This window comes from Molossus molossus, unplaced genomic scaffold, assembly GCF_014108415.1.
Source record: "Molossus molossus isolate mMolMol1 unplaced genomic scaffold, mMolMol1.p scaffold_m16_p_1, whole genome shotgun sequence".
Lineage (NCBI taxonomy): Eukaryota > Metazoa > Chordata > Mammalia > Chiroptera > Molossidae > Molossus > Molossus molossus.
Window position 1 is genome coordinate 56,608,726 of NW_023425344.1, and position 23,276 is coordinate 56,632,001.

A 23,276-nucleotide genomic window follows, 5' to 3' on the forward strand; every position below is an offset into this window, starting at 1 on the left:
TACTACAATAGTCTGACATTAGGCACCTTCAAGAAGAACTGGGAACCCCTGATAAGGAGGATCTGCTGCTTTAACTCACTACTCTCATTTTTAACTACACCACGCAGGGAACATCTACTCTGACCGCTGCCTGGCTAGTGTAGGGAGACCACCACACTGATTTGGGTAGTATTTAACAGCCTATATTAAAGGTGGGCCACATCCGTCAGAAAAAGGACATTAAGTTTAGCCACAGAATTAGAACAAGGAGAGAAAGGGTAAAAAGAGAAAAGGGTTTAGCCATCTCAGAATAGTGACCAACAGGCAGCATAAGAGTTAACAGGGATGGGGGAACTGTTAACAGGGATGTGGGAACTAGGAGAAAGCTTGCCTTTCAAACGAGGGGACACCGGCTGTACTTTGAAGTCCAGAGGAAACAGGCAGAGCTATTGATTGTGGCATGAGATATCTGTGAAAGACTTGGCAGTCCTCTCATACCAGAGCAATGGGAAACATGTCAGAAGTGATTCTGGCATGATACCACAAATCTGATGCTAGAATTTCCTATACTAGGATCAGAAATCCAGGAGTAATATCTGATATTACTATGGCTTTTCACGGGTCTAATCACAAAACTTTTAGACACTGTGTTTCTACCTAAACAAGGGTGAACTTAGCAAAGACAGAACTGAGTCTTGAAGAATCAAGAGCCATCAGGTTTGGGCCATAAGGGTTGGCCACCAGTTCAAGATGGTTTTAGAGAGCTGCTAAGATCAAGTTCCAAAGTCTCTCAAGTTTTCTGATCTTACTCATTGTTAATTATCTCCCCCACTGTAACTTGAATACTACATGGGGCAGAGACTTTCTTTTTAGAATCACTGTATCCCCAGTGCCTAGATCAGAGAGTTCCCAATAAATATTTGTGGACTATATATTATATAAAAGAATGGAACAATGGTTTTCAAACTATATCCAAAAAGTTTATAGAAGGGAAAAGGCCATATTGCGTAGGACTCTGGACCCAAACAGGTCTCTGACCCAAACACGTATTTCAAAGTAATAACTTTTCTATTTTGTATTCTGGAATTGTGTGTGTACAGATTTTGTTGGGGGTGAGGGAAGGTTCCAATTCTAAAAGAAACTCTAAAAACCAGTGGGCTAGAATCTCTAAGGTTTGTGTGGTATTGAAAAAGCACTGTGGTTTTTTGTTTTGTTTTGTTTTGATTCTACTACTAAGTAAGTCCTGTATGTCTCTGAGAAAGCACCATGTTCCCTGGACTTCAGGTATAAAATAAAGGAATTGAACAAAATGACTTCTAAGAAGATTCCTTCAATTCCAAGTTTATAATACTCCTTCAGTAAAGGAGGAACACGTTTCAGTGAACATTCTTCTTCTAGCACCAGAAGACTTATGAAAGAGAAGCAGATTCTCCAGGATTGTTCAGTAGGGAACAAGCCCTCAAAGCTACAGAATACACATGCTACTTACAACATTCTTATTATTTATGCTTCAAAGTCTGTCCTTTCTCTGTGACAGCAACAATTCAGAGCAAATTTTCTGTGTACTAGCTTGGGAATAGGCACACAGACCAAGTCAGGTGGCATTTAGAAATATGTTATTTGTTCCAATAAAAAAATTAAAAATATAATATTGGTTTTCTATTAATGTCCCTTCCCCACTTGCATAGTCTAACATAATGTAATGATTAATATTCAATTTCATTTTCCCAACACTCTAGGTAGGCAAAATAAATTTTCTGTGCCACATTATTTATGTATATGGTATGGTGGTTTATGACAGTTGCTATTTCATGAGAATAGTTAGAAACTATCTCTTAGGATTTACTTTCATTACAACATGATTTCAATGGAAATAAACACTTCTCAATTATTTCAATTTAACAAATGCTATTAAAAGAACATATCTCGCTTATAAAGAAGAAACAGCCTGTGTTACTAATATTAATATCACATGTCCCAGGAATGAAGAACAAGCTAAACCATGATAAAAAAAAAAAAACAGTGGAACAAAACACACAGACGAGGGATGGTGCTCTGGCTAATACGTTGCTCTGATCATTGTCTTTATGAAAAGATTCTCAGCCTTTCTCTGCTCATAAACTAGGGCCTGAAATTCACAAAGCCGAGAGGTAGCCCTAAGGTACTTCTTATATGTCTGCTAATCTTTACAGCTCACATCTATAAGATCATCAATTATAACTATCTTATATAAAACATCAAATTCAAATATTATTCTCGTTTCAATTTTATAGCATTCTTTTATAAATTTTATTAATAACTGCAGCTCTTTGCTAAAATTAGTTCTTCTATGTTAAAAAATGTTTTTAAGCTCAGAATTTAAGCCTTCTCTAAATAAAATCCAGTAAAACAAATCAAAATATTGCCAAATGAGAATAGGGACATATAAAGGGAACGTAAATTCGTAAGTGTTTTATGGATTCAGTTGGCAGAGGAGTAAGGTTTTCAGATATAAACTTGTAAGTTCTACTTGGTGATATGAATTCTCTCAAAGTAATTGCTAATATATAGCACCATTACTAACTTCCCATTGGAATGAGAATTTCTCCATTAAACCCTTACATTTCATACAGATTGTTGATAAAAATTTAATTGACCCATAACATTTTACACCAATTTGCAGATACAAGTTACGGAGTAATCTCAGACAATTAACAGGAACTACCAGGACAAAACCTCTTTCAGAAAGATAGCTTCTACTTGCCAAACTCTGATGCAAACACTTCACTTGCTAGACAACACTAAATTATGTCCTTGTCTAAAAAGCAACTTCTTACAATTTATATTTTTGACCTATCTTTTATAAAATGAATGAAGTATAGAAGTACAATAATAAAACTTACAAATGCAGTTAGGAAATCATATTAAATTTTTCCAGATTCTTAAAGATTTTAAGTAACCTAGAAGAAGGGTTAAAAAGAATCAAGAATATACTATATAAGCTTTATGGGGGGGGGGGGGGAAGATTAGCCCATAAATTTAAAGTGTAAATTACTTCATCCTTATCTACTCTTAAAAATGGTTTGCCATTACAAGAATAAAAATGTCTCTTAGTTTTATAACCATGTGGTAACCCTATTTACCCAAATAAGAGATATACTTAAAATGAACACTATTTAATTAGACTAACACGTACCTGTGCTTTTTGAAGCAGTTCAATTGTAAGGGGAAGCCAATCAGGAATGAGTTTCTCCATTTCCAAACTAACCATGGCCAGAGCAAGCATGGACCCTTTGAATTGCAGAAGTTGGTTGCAGGCTATACAGTGGAGTAGTTGCTTGGTTAGGATTGCCAAATGTTGAGATGGGCTCAGTTTGGGCAAACTGAAAAGTAACTGAGGCCTCGTTGACACTGCAATGGCATGGAACTGGAAAAAAAATATCATAAAATCATTCTCGTTTTACTTAACTATCTAGGTAATTATGTATAGAAATTGATGAAACCTTGAGTATTACTCAATTTTCAATTTTAAGTTTGAAATTTTAGCTTCAGTGATTTGATATACATCCTAATTTATAATTTTTCCTTAGCTAATTGCAGTAAATTCTCTCTTCCTAAGAATCAGAACAAAACAAACAGGCAATTTACTTTTCAAGTTACCGAAAAAGGACTATATATTAAAGTAAGAAACTAAAAAACTTCAGGTATATTTACAATGTGAAGAAAATCCAATGGTGTGGCTGTGTGAAGGTCCCAATTCAATTTATCCAGAATAATTCTTTCCATCCTCAGAATTTCAGAAGAAGAACATCCACAGAAACTGTCTCTTGCCAACACCTTCAGTACTGGAATTCTCTATCCAAAGCAAAGAGAACGGGACAGGGAGGAGAAGAAAGACAACTTTTATTTTCAATTTCTGTTTTAGTAAACAAAAGCAAGTGAATAAACGGAAAGAAATATTAAAAAAGAAACAATTAATCTTTAAAGGAAAATATTTACCTCATCTTCCTCAACAGTCTTGGCAGCTAGGAAAAAACAGCTGATTGCAATACAACTCAAGTATTTTGGATGGGCCTAAAATTTTGAAGAGGGAAAAAGCAACTTAGTGATTCTTCAAAAAGTTGAGTTTATTTTTAAAAACTAAATATTCAGATGAGACAAGTATGCATACAGTTGAAGGGAAGCAATTAATCTGATTCCTTAATCTGGTATCTTTCTAAGATCACAAATTTAGCCATATTCTATCGAAACACTAGGGTCATTCCATAGCTGGAAGTTCAACCAATGCTAGTTAGCCAAAGTTCATTTCTATCCAGCAGAGAAAAGCTTGATTTTAGAAGACAATTTTTAATTTAATAAATACAATTATCCAAGTTAAAAGTATTTGTGTGTATGTGTGTGTTTATTTTTCAAGCAAGTTGTATTCTCTTTACCTATCATATCAGTAAAATTAACACACTAAGTGCTAGGAGAATTAAACAGAAGAGAATATAAAAAGGCTATTAATATATTTCAAATGCTTAAAAAAATTATAGGATGACAACAGATGAGTAGAAACTTTCTAATTATTAATGTTCATATGCAAAAAACTATATATTCAAGTTCAATGATAAGAACTGAAAGGATCTTAAATATATACTGAATCAATCAGTGGGTTAAAAAAAATTCTTAGGTTTGACACCCACAGTAGGGCTTGAATTTGCCCGTTTTCCATATCTATAATCAGTTGGCCCAGTTTCTACCTTACTGGTAAAATAAGGGTTTACCAACCCAGCATCAAAACCCAGTTTTAAATAACCAAAACAATCTAGTCCAATTACATTGAATGACACAGAGGTTAAGTTATACAACAAAGAAAACCTGTGTCAATGTATTTTATATTTAAATATTACATTCATTTCCGTGATATTGGGGAAGCTTTCTGATGACCAGAGTATGGTCCTGATTAATTAACTTATTTAACAAACATGCCAATGACCACTGCCTCAGTACAAGTGGCATACTGTCTAGGAATCTTAGAATCCGATGCCTGCATGAGATAACAAAAACTGGTTCAATACTATCAATATTTTAAAATAATCATTCATACTAATCAGTTAATCCAGTTTAGAAAGTATTGTCATGACTAGTACATCTTTTCATAAATGAGAAAACAGTTCCAGAAGTTAAGTGACACCACACAAGTGATCTAGGAAGTGAGTCAGATCTTGTTACTATGAGTTTTCCAGGCTCCCTTATTTCAACTATGTATACAACATATCAAACCCACATCCTTGAGGTAATCAGAGTTCATTATAAGGAAAAGAGCCCAACAGTTGGTAACTTTGGGTAGGCAATGCAACCCCTAAATCAAGGGCACCAATGATAAACTTAGTAATAAAAAGAATCCAAGCAGCAAATGGGTGCTTTTATTTTTAAACAAACTGTAGTTCTATGTCCTAGATGTACATCAAGATGTATTCTTTAAATACAAACATACAGATCTCACCTACTAAAGATTCAGAAATCAGCAAGTCTGGGAGAGGGGTCAGGAGCCATACTTTTAGAGCTTCATAGCACTTCATTCTGCTCAGCTAGAATTAAGGCTCTATTCACCGTTGTAGCCCCTTTATGGTATAGTTTAAGTGCCTTTTCTTAAACTATGAATACATTTTTAGATTATTTCAATATAGACTAACCATCTGTAAATAACAGTAGTATCTGATGCTAGTAACATGGTAGGACCCATTAAATAAGAAATATGAAAAAATGAGATCACACTTGGCAAAATTATCTAATTGTGTTAGAACCTTGCCCAAATCAGTTTAAAATGTTTAATAAGCCTGGCTGGTGTGTCTCAGTGGCTGAGCGTCGACCCATGCACCAAGAGGTCGCCGGTTTGATTCCCAGTCAGGGCACATGCCCAGGTTGTGGACCAAATCCCCAGTGGGGGGCATGGGGCAGCCAATCAATGTTGTCTCTCAGAGATGTTTCTACTTCTCTCTCTAAAATCAATAAAGAAAAAAGTTTAATAAGGTCAGTAATAATTTTTTTCTATAACAGAAACTAGTTCATTAATAATTTTTGAAGGATACACAACCCAAGAAAGGACACTGACCTTAAACACATCTTTCTCTGTGAAAGGGAAATTGTTGTAAGGAGCTATGGTGGAGGGATGGGGGGACTTGATACTGAAATAAAGTAGGCATCTCAGACAACTCAGATTTCAGGCAATTAGTATCATTATAATTAGGGTTTTTTAAGTCCCTAGACTTAAGAATTTGGATGGCTATTTAGTTTGAAACATAAAAGGTAACTGAATAGTCATCCAAATTCTATGGCTTCTACTTTTTATTCCTAATATGAAAGAGTGTAGTACTCTCAGTAAAGAATTCATAGTTTCCTCTGCTTACATATTCCTAGGCATACAAATAACAACTGAGTCGCTTTTTTACTTTTTATGCCTTGTCATTAAATAAATACCAATTTTATGCTTTAAATCTGTTGAGGGCCCACTATGACTGATTTTGCATAATATGACCAAAGATATAATAACAGGGACAATATGAAACTTACTCATATATAGGTATGCTGCCATTCAACAAAAATACAAGTTATTTTATGACAGTTCAGTTCATCTTGTTATGCTCCAAATGTATACTTCAAGGGAGTATATACTGTTCAGAAAACCACACAACATTCAATAAACAAGAAGTGACAGAAAATGTGCAACATGCTTACACTTTTCTAGTTTGATTAACTGTCACATTAATACATCAATGTGTTAAAAGATGACTAAACATTATGCCAATGCTATATATGGTTTGTATTAAAATCAGGAGATCAAAAATTTGATAGGTTAAGTATAAGTTAGGAATACTTGTAGAAAAAAAAATTACATTTCTTAATTTAAAGCATTAGAAGACATCATGTCTTAGAGGTACATATATCAACGAAGGTTTTCCCATTGCTTTCCATCTTATAGAATGTTTACTAATTGCCCCTAGTTTAGCATTAAAACCCTTAAACAGGAGGTCATGTTTAAGTGTATCCTAAAATAATTACCTTTACAGTAGCTAAAAACCTGTCCAAAAGACTGCTAGCCAGAGCGAATGTTTCTGGGTAAAGGTTGAATTGATACTTGAGTTTGGCCAGCCACTGAATCACTTCATCTCTCTGGGATGGAGAAACATTCTATAAGAGAACAATTAAAACATGAAATTAAAAGAAAACAAGTTAAGTTCCAAGTTATCATCAAGAACATGCTAAGAATTCTCTTTTATAAAAGGTTAGCAAGGGGGTGGAAAGAGATAAACCAAAGAACATATATGTATAACCAATGGACATAGACAATAGTGGGGTGAAGGCTGGGGGGAGAGGCAGGAGCAGGAAGGAGGGGGGTCAATCGGGGGGAAAAAGGAGAAATCTGTAATACTTTCAACAATAAAGATTTTTAAAAAGGTTAGCAAATTCTATGGAATAGTATACTTTATATTTTAAAAAATGTTTTTAAGTTTATTCAAAATCTAGCAAATGAGATAAATGACAATAAAACTTTATGTACTGGTTATAGTATTTAACATCAATACCCAATATTCTCATTCTTTAGTAAACAAAATCTTCATTATATGTCATCTCACCATTTAGCTATACTTTAATTATATTGAGGTATTTGGGAAATACAACATTTTAAAAATATGTTTGATTTTTTTTTTTTGAGAGAGAGGAAGGGAAAGAGAGAGAAACATTGATGGGCTGCCTAATGCATGGCCCAGACTGGGGATCGAGCCCACAACCCAGGCATGTGCCCTGACCAGGAATCAAACTGGGACTTCTCAGTCCATGGACTGATGCTCAATCCACTAAGCCACACCAGTTTGGGGAAGTAATATAACATTCTATTTATTTTTATTTTCTTTATTGATTTTAGAGAGAGAGGTAGGGAGAGGGAGAGAGAAACATCGATGAGAACCATCAACTGGCTACCTCCTACATGCCCCCACCAGGTATTTGGCCCATAATCTGGGCATGTGCCCTGACCAGGAATTGAACTGGCAACCTCTTGGTGCATGGGCTGATGCTCAACCACTGAGCCACACCAGCCAGGCAAGGTAATATAACATTTTAAAGTTTAGGTAACAATGTTATCAATTGATAATAATTTTGGAATTAAGTTTTTCTAATTCTTGAGAATAAGAAAATATAGTGAATTTCTAAGGCAGCAAATAGGCACTAAACTATCTTAGAAAATATAAATAGACTACAATAACAGAATGACAGCCCTTTAAAAACAAAGCTGATCCTTCCTGACCAGTGGCTCAGCTGGCTGAAGCATTGTCCCATACAACAAAAGGTTGGTGGGTTCGATTCCTGGTCAAGGCACATAGTACCTAGGTTGCAGGTTTGATCCCAGGTCCGGGCACAAACAGGTGGCAACCAATCCATGTTTTTCTCATTTCAACATTTCTCTCTTTCCCTTTCTCTCTCTCTCTAAAATCAATATAAACATATCCTTGGGTGAGGATTAAAAAAACAAACAAACAAAAAAGCTAAAGGCAACAGGAATAAATAAAACAGACAACAGACAAATCACACATTTAAAAATGATAAAAGAATACTAAAGGAGAAATTTACCTGAACTAACTTACCACTGGAAAGATCATTACACAAACACAAAACATACTGTTTTGATCTTCCTACATATTTTTTTAACTGCTGAATATAGCCTTAATTTTTAGAAGGTACACACTTTAAAGCAGTGATGATTTAAATACCTTTACTCTTGAGTTTTGCAGGTACAGTACCATAAAAATAAAGCAAACCTATAGTAATACTTAATCTACTAATAATAAATAAAAGAAATCCATATGAGTACTACTTCTGCCAGGTAAACACAACAAAGTACATAAATGACAATGTGATTAGTAGAAAAGAGGATTTTCAGTAAGTGAAGGTTCCAAATAAGCAAAGGCTTAATCCAAGCTGTGTACTCATAACCATATTTTATGGAAAACTTTAAAAATGTATTATTTATCTAACTCCATAGAAAAGTATAGAGACCACAGCTTAAATCTTTTTCCTGATCACTCAGGGTCAACTTTATGAAATTAGTTCTTATAGAGAGAGAGAGGGGCATTGAGAGTTATTACAGCATTAAGGGCTGTGTATCTTGACACTGTTATCTCCTCAAACAGGTATTTCAGTTGGAATTTCTTCTCTCTTTCCTTTTGAATTTCTTTAGTGTTATGAGGAGTACATGACTTGGTGCTCATTATAATCTCTGCCATTCCACTGGCTAATTTCTCTTATTTTATTCCAACTCCTTTTTCTGTCACTTTTCAGCTTTGGCACTACAAAGTGTTTATTTGTGTTGGCCAAGCCGAAACTAATCACACAAACCATTTTTACATCTAGCTCTAAACTCAGTTATAACTGGTATTTTATAAAAGGTTAATCGCCATACTTCCACCTTCTGGTCAATTTCTTTTGTCAAATAAAGACTGATCTTAGAGCCCTGGCTGGGTAACTCAGTTGGTTAGAGCATGGTCCCAATACACTGGGATTGCGAGTTTGATCCCCAGTCAGGGCACATACAAGAAGTAATCAATGAATGCATGAATAAGTGGAACAACAAAGTGATGTCGCCCCTTCCCCCCCAAAATCAATAAAAATGAACAAATACTGATTTTAGAACATTGTACAATACTGACAAGAATATGAGATAAACATGGTTTAAAACCTCTTACATTAACATCTCACCATCAAGCTGGTTTTAAAACTATGAACAATATGAAAATATGACAATCAACATTTAATTCAGTTCATATTAATAAGCATTAAGTGTCTGTCAAATTATAAGTCCTAGGAATACAATGATGAATGAAAACTCCTTGTTTAAACTTCAAAACTTAAAGCGTCATGGTTAAGGCAAACAGCCAGAAAATGTGGGGGGAAAAAACTATGTTAAATGTTATAAGAGATATGTACAGAGTGCTAGGAGTACAGACTGGAAGTAAACCTGGCGCCGTATGGGAACAGAGGGAAAGCTTCTTAGAGACAGCAACTAAGTGGTATATTAAAAGTAAAAAAGTGAGGGGAGGGAATGATTAGTTTGCAAGGCAAGGAAAAGAGCCCCATGAACTTGAATGGAGAACAGAAATGTCAACCTGGAGGCAATAAGCTATTGTTAAGCTCCTTCCTCCACTTATAAATAAAATCAAGATGTTAGAAAAGACTGCTAGAAACTATATTCTGATATTCAGTGATAACAATTCCATGAATCAAAAAGAAACAAAGAGGTTCATGGGACTGAAGCTGTGGGCTTAATAGGTTCTGGGTGCAGAGTAACAGGGGAACTTAATGTTCCTTGAGAGACTATTGTCCAACATAACAGAAAACTGGAGTTAGGCTGTTATGGCCAGGAGTTGGATTCTCTAAAAAGAGAGCCTGAAAAAGGCAGCAAAACACTACTGTCAGATGCTATGGCTCCTCCAGGAAGGTGGGAGAAAACTGACAGAGCCCAACAGGTAAGCCCTGAGTCAAGCAGCTGTTAAGCATGGTCACTGGTTCTACAATATCCCTTTTCCATAGAGTCCTGAGGTTCTACTTTAAGATCTAGCTCTAAAGTAGGGAGCCCTAAAGATCCCTGGAACCTAGTGAAGGCAGTCACAAAACTTCTAGATGGAGAGAGTCAAGCTTTCAAGAGAAATTAAATTCCTACCAAGATGAGTTTTTATCTAAAATGCCAAAACCAGTAAGAAAAGTAATGTTAACTAAGCCATTCAAACAACAATGACAAGGAAATAGTCACATAAGGAGAGGTAGATAGTGATATAATCTAGTGAAAGTGAAGAGACTTTTAGGGAGGTGAAAGAACAATCATCTAGAGTAGCAATGAGGAACAAGAACTCCATTAATTCTGCCTTCAGGTCAGGATACAATGGGGGTAAAGGAGAACAAATCTGTAAATGACAGATTACATTACATAATGTGACTATCTGGTGTCTGACATTAAACAAATAATACAAACATAATTTCAAGAAGTGCCACAAAAGATGGACATAATGTGCTTTTAGTGTATAATACAAGGAAACACAGCTATATAGATTTCCATATAACAGTTACAACTGATATAATTTAAAGTACAAACATAGAATACAAAATGCACTCAAATATTAGTTCTGTCCTTTCCCACCTCTAAATATACCTGATGCTTTTAATGATGCCAGAAAAAACAAATTTACAAAACATTACATATAAATAATTCTTTTAAACTGATTATAATTATTTATTAAAGAGATCATGACAATATCTTTGAACTTTAATAAACCTTATATTAAAATTTGAGAAAAGGGCCAAGAAAGCATTCCTGGATGGCTATTATCATCACCACTAGTCAAAACTAACAAGAAAACACATACAAAAGCTAATAGTTTGAGAAGACTCCCCCTTGTTGGGGCTATTACAAATGGTATCAATTAAAAGTTTTCATCTTTTAATACCCTTGTTTCTATATGCTGGTATGTAGAAATAATTTTTACATACTGATATTAAATTAGCTTCCTAATAGTTTGCAGAGTATTTTGGATTTTCTATGTATTTTATACAGTCAAGTGATAATGATTCTAAGGTCACTTTTTCAAATCAATTCAAATATGTACTAAACAAACAATAGTATTATCAGAATACATTTACAAAACTTAAATTCTGTGCCTAAGTAATCCTATTCAGGAGGGAGGAAGAGAGGGAGGCCTGCCCACCCACCTGCTCACACCAGATAGTATTTCCTAATCAAGGGATCTGTTTTCTTTTATATGAATTGCTCAAATTGGGTTAAGAGGGTTCATTAAGATGGCTGAACAACTATTATCAAAGAGAACTGATTCAACATGGTAAAATGCAGGGCTTTATAGTCTACATGCTGCTAATCTGACCATGAAAAGACAAATACTCTCCAGCTTTAAACTCTAAAATGTGCACCATTACTTGAAAGATTAAAGTACAATCCCCTAGGCACGGGAGGCATGGGAGGCATATGACCTAACTTTCTAGTCACACTCACCTTCCATCACTTTCTGCCTTAAAATTCAAACTGTAAGAGTAGTAATTGGCTTGGCCAGTGTGGCTCAGTGGTTGAGCACAGACCTATGCACCAAGAGGTCGCCAGTTCAATTCCCTGTCAGGGCTCATGCCCAGGTTGTGAGCCAAATCCCCTGTGTGGGGCATGCAAAAGGTGGCCAATTGATGTTCTCTCTCTTCAATGTTTCTCTCTCTCTCTCCCTCTCCCTTCCTCTCTCTCTAAAATCAATTTAAAAAAATTTTTTTTAAAAGTAATTCCTTGCTCCTGCCATCACTGTTCTTTTGCTCATACTGCTCCCTATGGCTGGAACACACTCTCCTCTCTCTTTTACCTATCTTATTATTTGTCCTTCAAGAGCTATTTCTATGGTCACTCCCCATCAGATACTTTTCCTGATAACTCAATTTGGGCTTAGTACCTCCTTGTGCTCCCAAAGATCTCGTTATTCCTGTTGAAGTTCAAGATTATTTTTCCTTAAATTACATTTCTGCTTTTAGCTATGATGTAGTCGATAGCTGGAAATGTACACTCCAACTGAGAACAACTAGAAAAACTACTAACAATAACAAAAACAAGGCACGAGAACTGCTAGGACAACCAGGCAGGACCCTAGATTCTAGAGAGGAGGTAAAAAAAAAAAAAGATTGAACATTCCGAAGTAGCTTTTCCTTCAGGGCATTTATTTGCCCATCCTTTGAGTATGGCAAGAGACTAAGTATTGGCAAAGAGACCAATAGGGTTTCTGGGAGTTTTACAAGGCTAGAGACAAAATATGGAGACTTGAGGAGCCAAGAACCTAGTGGGGAGGGGGAGGGCCAGAGATCTTAATACATTTTCTGAATGAAATTCTGCAGTTGGGAAGAACGGGGATCTAGGAAGCTAAGCAGAAATCTTCTGAAAAGCAAGATCGAGTTTAGGGGAAGACTTTAGCACCCTTCAGGAATAAGGGGTCCTAGCAAACACTGCAAGCTCTCATCTGGAATCCTTGGCTACACTCTAGGAGTTGGGGCAAAACAAAGGTAGATGAAACCATACAAACTGCAACCCAGGCTCCAATCAGTAATCTTCACTGGATTAAAAAGATTAATTTCCTATTCATTTTGCCCAGATTCGGAAAGATTCGGAAAGACCGAACCCTCTTGCAGAAATATAACATCTAGAACCTCTACAATTTTTCATTAATTTTTCAGCATCCAATAAAAAATTACCAGGCAGGTCCCAGTCATAACAAGAGAAAAAATAAACTAACAAAAAAAACAAGTGACCAAGAGAAAGGGAAGGGGTGGGGAGGCAACAAAAAATAGAGATCTTTGAATTATCAGAAAAAGACTTACTATACAAGAAAGTAAAGGAAAAGAAGGAAAACAGATTTTTTTAAACATGAAGAATTTCACTTGAGAAATTTACCCTATAAAAAACCCAAAGGGGCCCTGGCCGGTTTGGCTCAGCGGTTAGAGCGTCCGCCTGCGGTCCAGAGAGACCCGGGTTCGGTTCCCGCTAAGGGCATGTACCTCGGTTCCAGTTTGTCCCCGGCCCTGGTTGGTCGTGCGGGTGGCAGCCACTCGATGTGTCCCTTTCACATCGATGTTTCCCTCTCTCTCTCTTCCTCTCTCTCCCTCCCACTCTGTCTGTACAAAAAATGGAAAAATGTCCTCGGATGAGGATAAAAAAATAAAAATAAAAAAAAATAAAAAAAAAAAAAACCCAAAGGGAATTTCTAGAACTGGAAAATATAATAAGTGAAATTAAGAATCCAGTATGTGCAGCTAACAACAAATTAGACATGGCTGCACAACTGCACACTAAGGAAATTTTATAGTTCTAAATATATATATTAAAAGCTGAAAATCAATTATTTAAGTATCTAGCTCAAAGCAAAAACAGTCAAGTCCACAAAGAAAGCAGATGAAAGCAAATACTGAAACTAAATAATAGCAAAACTTTAAAAAAAAAACAAAAAAACAAATGGCCCTGGACAGGTGGTTTCATTGGTTAGAATGTCATCTGGTACACCAAAAAGGTTATGGGTTCAATTCCCTGTCAAAGCACATACCTAGTTTGCAGGTTTAATTCTTGGTCGGAGCACATATGGGACCAATCAATCGATGTTTTCTCTCCTATCAATGTCTTCCCCTCTCCCCCCCCTCCTTCTCTCTCTAAAAATTAATAAAACATTCTTGGATGAGGATTAAAAAAAAAAGAAAAAACAAATAGAACTAAAAGACTAATTGACAGATCTTCAGACAGACTGATAAAAAAGAAAAAGCACAGCCCTGGCCGGTTTGGCTCAGCGGTTGTTGCGTCGGCCTGCGGTACAGAGAGACCCGGGTTCGGTTCCCGCTAAGGGCACGTACCTCGGTTGCAGTTTGTCCCCGGCCCTGGTTGGTCATGCGGGTGGCGACCACTCGATGTGTCCCTTTCATATTGATGTTTCTCTCTCTCTCTCTTCCTCTCTCTCCCTCCCGCTTTGTCTGAACAAAAAATGCAAAAATGTCCTCGGGTGAGGATAAAAAAAAAGAAAAAACACAAATTAAGAAACAGAAAGAGAACATCATTATGGACCCTTGTATGTTAAAAAAGATGATTTTATGAATAAATTTACATAATTAAAATTTAGATGAAATTAATAAATTCTTAAAAAACACAATTTATCAAAGCCAAAAAAGATTTCATAAAGACCTAATTAGTATTGTATTTACCAAAGAAATTGTATTATTAAATACTTTCCCATAAAAATATATCTCTAGACCCCAGTGGCTTCCCCTGTGAAAACTTCCAACATTTAAGAAAGATAAAATATCAATCGAAAGAGCCTGAGAATATTTTACAAAGCCAGCCTAAATGCATTATGAAAACCTGACAAAGGCATTTGTCACAAGCCAGTCTCATCCATGAATATATACACAAAAAATTCTAAGCAAAATGTTAACAAAATTCAGTGATGTATAAAACTTCAACACCTATTTATGAAAAATATTTTAGCAAACTAAAGTAGAGAAAGGAATTTCTTAATCTGATGAAGTCTAAGAAATATACAGCAAATATTATAGTTAATGGTGAAACACTGAAAACTTTCTCCTCCAAATGAGGCTGAGACAAGGATGCCTGCTACCATCATTTATATTCAACAGTGTTCTGGGGGCCCAAACTAATTATATAAAACAAGAAAAATAATTCAAGTAGAAGGAATGGAAAGGAAGAAATAAAACCATGATTAAGTTAAGACAACTGTGTAGAATACACAGAAAATCCAAAATACTTTACAACGATTAGTAAGCTAATTTAGCATATTCAATATATAAAAATCTATTTTATTTCTACATAACAGCATATAAAACAAGCATTTTAAAAAATAATTTAAATGATACCATTTGTAGTAGCCTCAACAAGACTCAAGTACCCAAGAATAAAACTAAATCACCAAAAACATTAATAGTAACTGAAGACCACCTTTAAAAAAAATAGAAAACTATTCTGTTAATTGATTGGAAGACTTATTATAAACATGTCAACTCTCCCCCCAACTCAATCTACAGATGTGAGAAAAACAAAACCCTCACAATTGCTTTTGTATTTTTTTGAAAAGTGACAAGTAAACAAAGTTTATGCCACCAAAGACTTGTTATAATGCTATCATAATTAAGGCAGTGTGGTATTAAAGAGAGGCAACAGACCAATGTTGAGAAATGAGGCAAGAAACAGTCCCACAAATATATCTACACATATACAGTAGTAATTTGATTTATAACAAAAGTACATTGCATGGCAGTGGGGGGGGGACGTCTTTTTAGTAAATGGTGCTATTATCCATATGGAGAAAAATGATCCTTGACTCCTATTTCACATCCCAACAAAACAATAACAAAATTCCAGATGGAATTTAAATCTAAATGTGAAAGATTAAGAAAAAATTTTCCAGAAGAAAATGCAGGAGAGTATCTTTATTATCTTGGGTTAGGCAAACATTTATGTACAAAGACTAAGCAAAATGGAAAAAAAAAAATTTATAATTTGATCATTTAAAATTAAGAACTTCTATTCTTCAAAAGTCAACCCAAATAAAATTGAAGATATCTGTAATACACAGAGCCTGCAAAAGAAAGAACTCCTACAAAATAATTAACAAATAAAGATAATTCAATAGAAACCCAGGTAAAAGATCTGAACAGACACTTCATACACAAAAAAGATATCTAATGGCTAGAAAGACACCAACCCATGTGGTATTTAGTCTTAATCACCAAATCCACAAATGGTACAAAATTAACAGTCAATATATTAGATAACAAACATTATTTTAAAGCCAAAAAAAAAAAAAGGGCCAGAATAATTTTATTTTAAATACTTTTTATTTTAGAGAGAGAGTAAGGGAGAGGGAGAAAGAGAAACATCGATCAGCTACCTCCTGCATGCCCCCTACTGAGGATCGAACCCCCAACCCAGGCACATGCCCTGACGGACAACTGAACCAGTAACATCCTGATGCATGGGATGAGCCACACCGGTTAGAGCCTAAATAAACTTTAAATTTAATAAGAATAAATAAGAAATGCTGCACCTTAGTTAAAAATGAAAAAAAAAAAGTACATCTAGTATAAGGGAAGCTTTGCTTAAAAGTTGAGACAAAAACAACAAGGTTTTAAAAACAAGTTCAATATAAGCCAACAACATGACACTGCTGCCAAAACAAAAAAAATTTTTTAGGGTTAATGAAATAATCAATCCAAGATAAAGTGAGGTGATAGTTTTACTTTACTGCTCATTAGTGACAACAAATGAAACGTCTCAATTTAAGAAACACACTAAAAAGAATGTAACACACTAGAAAAACTGGAAGGTAAGAGGGAAATCTTGTCAGACAAAAAGTGGTTAAAAAGGCAAGGAATGTTCAATCAGGAAAAGAGATAACTTCGTGGGTTTAATACTTGTCTTTAACTAAAAGGCTATTGTTTAAAATAAGAAATAGCTCTATTCTGTATTGCTCCAGTGGCCAGAATTAAAACCAATCTGAGTGGCCACTAGAAAGAAGCAGTTTTAAGATTCAACATAAGACAATATTGTGAATATAGTTAATAAAAACTTTCCAGTCATTTAGATAGTTTTTCCACAGCTGAATGAACAAGTATCCAAAGCACAGGATCACTTATCAGAGATGTTAGAACTTAAATTTTGTGGTTAGACTGAATCCGTGTTTCCCAAACTGAATGCATATTAATAAAACTATGAAGCTTTTAAAAATACAAATTTCCACAGTTGCCACCACAAGCCCAGTGGGTGTGGATGGGGCCTGGAAGCTCTGTAAGAAGCCTCCCAAATTATTCTGATTTGCCTAGTAGCCCAGTGGTTTGAGATCCTGTATTTGAAAACCACATAATTAGATGGTCTGTAAGATTCCTTAGAATTCCAAAATTCTAATGAAAATCATCTTTATAAACAGCTTGAAGCAGTTTTATCTTTGTATATGCAAGTACTTTCGAAAATAAATTAATATCAATCTTTGACCAATCTTCAATCCTCCCCCCCCAAAGTACATGACAAAATTATCATATACTTGAAAATGCAATTATTATATAAAAGAATGTCTCTAACTTGGATAAATTATAAAGAAATCATCAATGTTCATTGAATGTTTACTGTGAGTCTATTATATGCCAGTAAACAAAAATGATAAAACCCTACCCCAAGAGAACTCAATCAAATCACCAGGAAACTATAATATTGTCTCATAAGGAAAACACAGTGCTATGGAGCACACAGAAAGGGAGTAATAAGTCTATAACATTCTTGTGTGACCACTCTGTCCTAAACTGGGGAGATACAAATTAAGAGAATTGTGAAAGAACCTTGAAGTAGGATTTAGGTGGAGGAAGAGTAAGACAGAAGAAGGAAATTAGAGAAAAGAAGCATAAAGATATTTTATTTTTCCATTTTTACCAGCACTTTAAAAAATTAGAAAACTTGGAAAAGATACAAATATAGTTTAGAGATGAGACTGTGTTTCTCTCTTACAAGGAATCAAGAAGGGAAATTATTGGTTAGAAGCAATAGTGTAAACAGAGGTGGAAAAACCAGTCCCTAAGAATGACAGAAGAAAAAGGAATTAAACTAAAACAGAGAAATAACCTTGGGGGTTACTCTAGCAATCAACTCAAGCTCCTACAGCTCTTTACTTGCCTCCCTACTATATCTTCTATTCCCATCAGACCAAGCCCACTCACATTTTATAAGAATTAAGTATGGCCCTGGCCAGTTTGGCTCAGGGGTTAGAGCGTCGGCCTGTGGTCCAGAGAGACCTGGGTTCGGTTCCCGCTAAGGGCACACCTCGGTTGCAGTTTGTCCCCGACCCTGGTTGGGTTGTGCGGGTGGCAACCACTCGATGTGTCCCTTTCACATCGATGTTTCTCTCTCTCTCACTCCCACTCTATCTGAACAAAAAATGGAAAAAAATGTCCTTGGGTGAGGATTAAAAAAAAAAAAAGAAATTAAGTATGATAAAACTTGGCATTACTAAAGGCAAATTCTTAAGTAGATCCCTCTTAGAAGTTCTGATACCATTGTTTCCTGGTGTCACCTCAATAATATTTATTAAATTACCTATAGTAATAGGTCAGATTAAGTGACAATATAACAAAATAATATAATCTTTGTAGAATATCACCTTCAAAGATCATGTTGTAAAAGTATGTCACTGGTTACAGGCTGACTCAAGAAGATACCAGGAGAAAGAAAGAAAATAATGGTTCTTAAAGGCAGCTGTAATAAAGCTTTGAGGTTTATTAGAATGGGCAGTAATTTCTATTTATCTCATTATTGTGTCCCAAATACCCAGGATAGTGTTCAGTATATGGCAGATATGTAATAAACTGAACCTCAAGGTAAACTAAAAATAACACAAGCACACAAAAATTGAAAATGGAAAAAAAAAAAAAAAGAAAGAAAACTGCTTTAGATCCAAAGTATAACTCTACTACTTATTAGCTAAAGTCTTGAACAAACTGGGACTATTGCCTATTTCAAAAGATTAAATGAGATGTTAAATGTGATAGCACACATAAATGCTCCTAGCATAAAAGGTATTCATTCAAGTTAACTAATCTTCAATTCGCTAAATGATAATTAACAATAAATGTAAAACATATTTCTTCAGCTTGTGAGAAAGAATAATAGAAGTAGGTTAGAATTAAAAAGGCATATAGATTTTAATAACCTATGAGCAAAGGTTAACCTAAACCAGAGAATTTCAACCAGTATGCCATGGCACATTGGTTGAAAATTGCTCACCTAAACTAACACAGGAGGACCTTAGATATTTGCTATTCATCCACCTACACATTATCAAAATTTTCTTGGCCATTATTCTTATCCCAAGCACAATACTAGTTACCAAGGTTAAAAAGATGTGTAAGACATCTTATACAGTAAACTTTAGAGTTTATAAACTTCACAGTTATTTGTAAAAAATAAATCTGATATAATTATAGAAGTACAGAATTTTTAAAAAGAAAGGGCATATAATCAAGAGTAATTGAGAGGTCAGCTGGCTATCTCCCTAGAAGCTTCCATCATTCTATTACCTTAGTAACTGACTTGAACTTCTTATAAATATTCAAGAAATATAGTGCAATTTTTGTTCCCTACAGACAATGATGCATACTCAGCTTCCATGGCTAACTATGTATCTAGAAATAAAGGCAGCTTACTACTGTTAGTATTGACTATTAGGAAAGAAAACAGATATACCTATCTTCCTAAAGCTGTAACTCAAGACAAAAACAAGCGAACAAAAACAGTTCATTCTTATTTTGTTTCAGAATAAAACTAGGAGATGTTTCTAAAATAAAGAATAGAGCATATTATTTAGGGGTACATATTTCTCCAACGTATATCAAGATACTATACAGGACAGTAGTACACTTATTTCTAATAAAAGTCATCTAGAGTAAAGAGAAAATTCATTACCTGGTTTGTAGGCATTTTCGGCACATTTACCTTCCACATCTGGGCTTCCCTAGAGATTGCCTTTTCCAAAAGAAAAGACAATCTCTGGTTTTCCAAAGGCCCTGGAAACTTCATGATATCCTTTGGAACTGCCTGCCTCCCAACTTGATGTAGCTACCTATAAAATCAAATATAAAACAATGCTATTTATGTAATTATAGAATAAGTACAACATTGCATAAATATGTTGATTCTTATTAAGCAATTCATAAAACAAAAGAATATTATGAGGCAGTATAGGATTTTATAGCTCTTTAAAATTTCATATGTTAAAATGTTACAATAATAGTTAGCTAACATAGTCTCACTTTAAATTAGAAACTCAAGTTATAAAGAGAAAACAGGGCCTTATAATTGACAGAACCACTGGACTCTAATCAAAATATAATATTACAGTGTCACACTGTGTCAAAAATTTTTAAGTCATGAGCTTTTTATACTAGGAATTCTTAAAAGTAGTCCCAAATATTCCTCTTAAAAATCTAAACAAATAAGGACTGCTAACCCTTTTCTTAAAAAAGTTGCATCAATGATATCATTTATTTCCACTGAATAGGTATGAAACCATCTTTTTTTTCATTTTAAAAGTTTTATTTTATTTTTAATCATTCATTCATTCATTCTCATGGTTCAAAAATGCATACAAACAGCACAGAGTAAAAAGGCAGTATGAAACCATCTTGAATTGAGCTTCCAATACAGTGTCTGCTAGCCTCACATGTGGATATTTAAATTAGAATCTAATAAAGTTAAAATTTAACTCCTCAGTCACACTAGACCCACTTCAAGTGCTCAAAAGCTACAAGTGACTAGCAGATATGGCACTGGACAATACAGAAAAGGAACATTTGTATCAGTGCAGTAAGTACTATTAGATGGCCCTGATCAGAAAACTTAACAGTAAGGTGGCCCAGCCAGTGTGGCTCAGTGGTTGAGCATCGACCCATGCACCAAGAGGTCACTGGTTCAATTCCCAATCAAGGCACATGCCCAGGTTGTAGGCCAAATCCCCAGTGGGGGGCATGCAGGAGGCGGTCAATCAATGTTCTCTTTCATGGATTTTTCTCTCTCTCTCCCTCTCCCTTCCTCCGTCTCTAAAAATCAATAAAAAAAGAAAAAAAATTTAAAAAACAGTAAGGTAAATGGCACTCTAAAACAGACATAAATACTAACTTTATTTATTTTTTTTTTAATCCTCATCCGAGGACATTTTTCCATTTTTTGTACAGACAGAGTGGGAGGGAGAGAGAGGAAGAGAGAGAGAGGGAAACATCGACGTGAAGGGACACATCGAGTGGCTGCCACCCACACGACCAACCAGGGCTGGGGACAAATTGCAACCGAGGTACATGCCCTTAGCGGGAACCGAACCAGGGCCTCTCCGGACCGCAGGCCGACACTCTAACCGCTGAGCCAAACCGGCCAGGGCATAAATACTAACTTTAGAAATGAAGTGTAAACTAGATGACCATCTGCCAAAAGATATTTAGAAAAAACACCTATAATAGATGGAGACTAAACTTTATAGATTATAAACTCTTCTCAACCTAATTTTAGTCTGAAATTTATTAACTTTTGTCAAAACTTCAAGCTTACTTAACTAATTATCTACCTCATTGCATTAGTTACACCAAACAAGGTGGCTCACCAGGATCCAACAATCTTCTCAACACACTCCAGTGGCTGGCTGCCCCTGGTGATTACTCTTCCCCTACAATGCTTCCTTTTAAGTTTATTTTTTGGGGGGGGAATGTAAGGCAGACAGAAAATGACAGAATCATGTCAAGAGTAAGGTCAGGTTCAAGAAATTTCTGTTCTTCAATCTCCTACAGTAAGACTTGAAAACATTTTGATACTTTTAACAACTTTTTAAAACAAAGAAATCTGGGCCAAAGAAGAAATCACAAGGGAAATTAGAAAATATTTTGAGATGAATGAAAAAGACTACCTAATACACCAAAACCTATGGGATGCAATGAATGTAGTGCTTAGAGGGAAAGTAATACCTGTAAATACCTATATTAAAATAGATCTCAAATCAATATCCTTACCTTTCACCTTAAGACACTGGAAAAAGTAAACTGTACCTAAAGCAAGTCAGAAGAAAAGAACAAATATCAAAGTGGAATTTAATAAAGTAGAGAACAGAAAAACCAATGAAACCAAAAGTTGATTCTTTGAAAATATCATTAAATTGGCAAACCTTTAGCTACACTGACCAGGAAAAAACAAAGGATAAAGCACTAAAATCAGGGATAAAGCAGGGATATATTACTACCTACATTACAGGAATAAAAAGGACTATAAAGGAATTTTATAAACTGTATACATATAAATTGAACAATTTAGATTAAATAGACAGATACCCAGAACCATAAACTATCAAAATTGACTTAAGAAACAGAAAAGCAGTTAAAACAACAACGAGGTATCACCTCACACCTGTTAGAATGGCTGCCATCAACAAACAAGTATTGGCGAGGGTGTGGAGAAAAGGGGACTCAAGTACACTGCTGGTGGGAATGCAGACTGGTACAGCCACTATGGAAAACACTAAGGTGTTACCTCAAAAAATTAAAAATTGAATTGTCATTTGACCCAGTGATCCCACTTCCAGGAATATACCCTAAGAAGCCTGAAACACCAATCAGAAAGAATATATGGACCCCCATGTTCATAGCAGCACTATTTACAGTAGCTAAGATCTGGAAAGAGCCTAAGTGTCCATTAACAGACGAATGGATAAAAACATTGTTGTACATATACACAATGGAGTACTATGCAGCTGTAAGAAAGAAAGATCTCTTATCCTTTGAGATGACATGGAGGGACCTGGAAAGTATTATCCCAAGCGAAACAAGCCAAGCAGAGAAAGACAAGTATCACATGATCTCACTCATTTGTGGAATATAATGAACATAACAATCTGAGGAATAGGGTAGACCCAGAGACGTGGAAGTAGGGTACAGACTGACAACCCTCAGAAGAGGGGATGGGGGGGGGGGAGATAAACCACAGAACTTGTATGCATGTGCACATAACCAATAGACACGAACAACAAAGCTGGGATGGAGTGGAGAGGTGGGGAGGAGGGTGTCAATGGGGAAAAAAAGGAGAAACATCTGTAACAAAAATGCCCTGGCTGGTTTGGCTCAGCGGCTGGAGCACTGGCCTGCGGTTCCCGTTAGAGGCACGTACCAAAAAAATTAATTAATTAATTTTTAAAAATAAGAATAAACTCTATTTAAGAAAAAAAAAACAA

General features: G+C 35.3%; 1 protein-coding gene across 3 annotated transcripts in view; it reads right to left on the reverse strand.

Annotated features, from left to right (window-relative positions):
- The window catches only part of CCNI (cyclin I), a 30,399-nt gene that overhangs the window by 2,719 nt on the left and 4,404 nt on the right, over nucleotides 1-23,276 (reverse strand). The window contains exons 1-6 of one of the 3 annotated variants that reach the window (XM_036262182.1): nucleotides 22,066-22,101; nucleotides 19,976-20,132; nucleotides 7,003-7,131; nucleotides 3,958-4,032; nucleotides 3,673-3,813; nucleotides 3,155-3,385 (exon numbers count right to left, since the gene is read on the reverse strand). In XM_036262182.1, coding sequence (XP_036118075.1) covers nucleotides 3,155-3,385; nucleotides 3,673-3,813; nucleotides 3,958-4,032; nucleotides 7,003-7,131; nucleotides 19,976-20,089 — 690 coding nt within the window. In that variant the 5' untranslated portion in view covers nucleotides 20,090-20,132; nucleotides 22,066-22,101. Of the gene's footprint in view, nucleotides 1-3,154; nucleotides 3,386-3,672; nucleotides 3,814-3,957; nucleotides 4,033-7,002; nucleotides 7,132-19,975; nucleotides 20,133-22,065; nucleotides 22,102-23,276 lie in introns of those variants that run through there. The other 2 variants (XM_036262173.1, XM_036262190.1) reach the window with 2 other exon arrangements.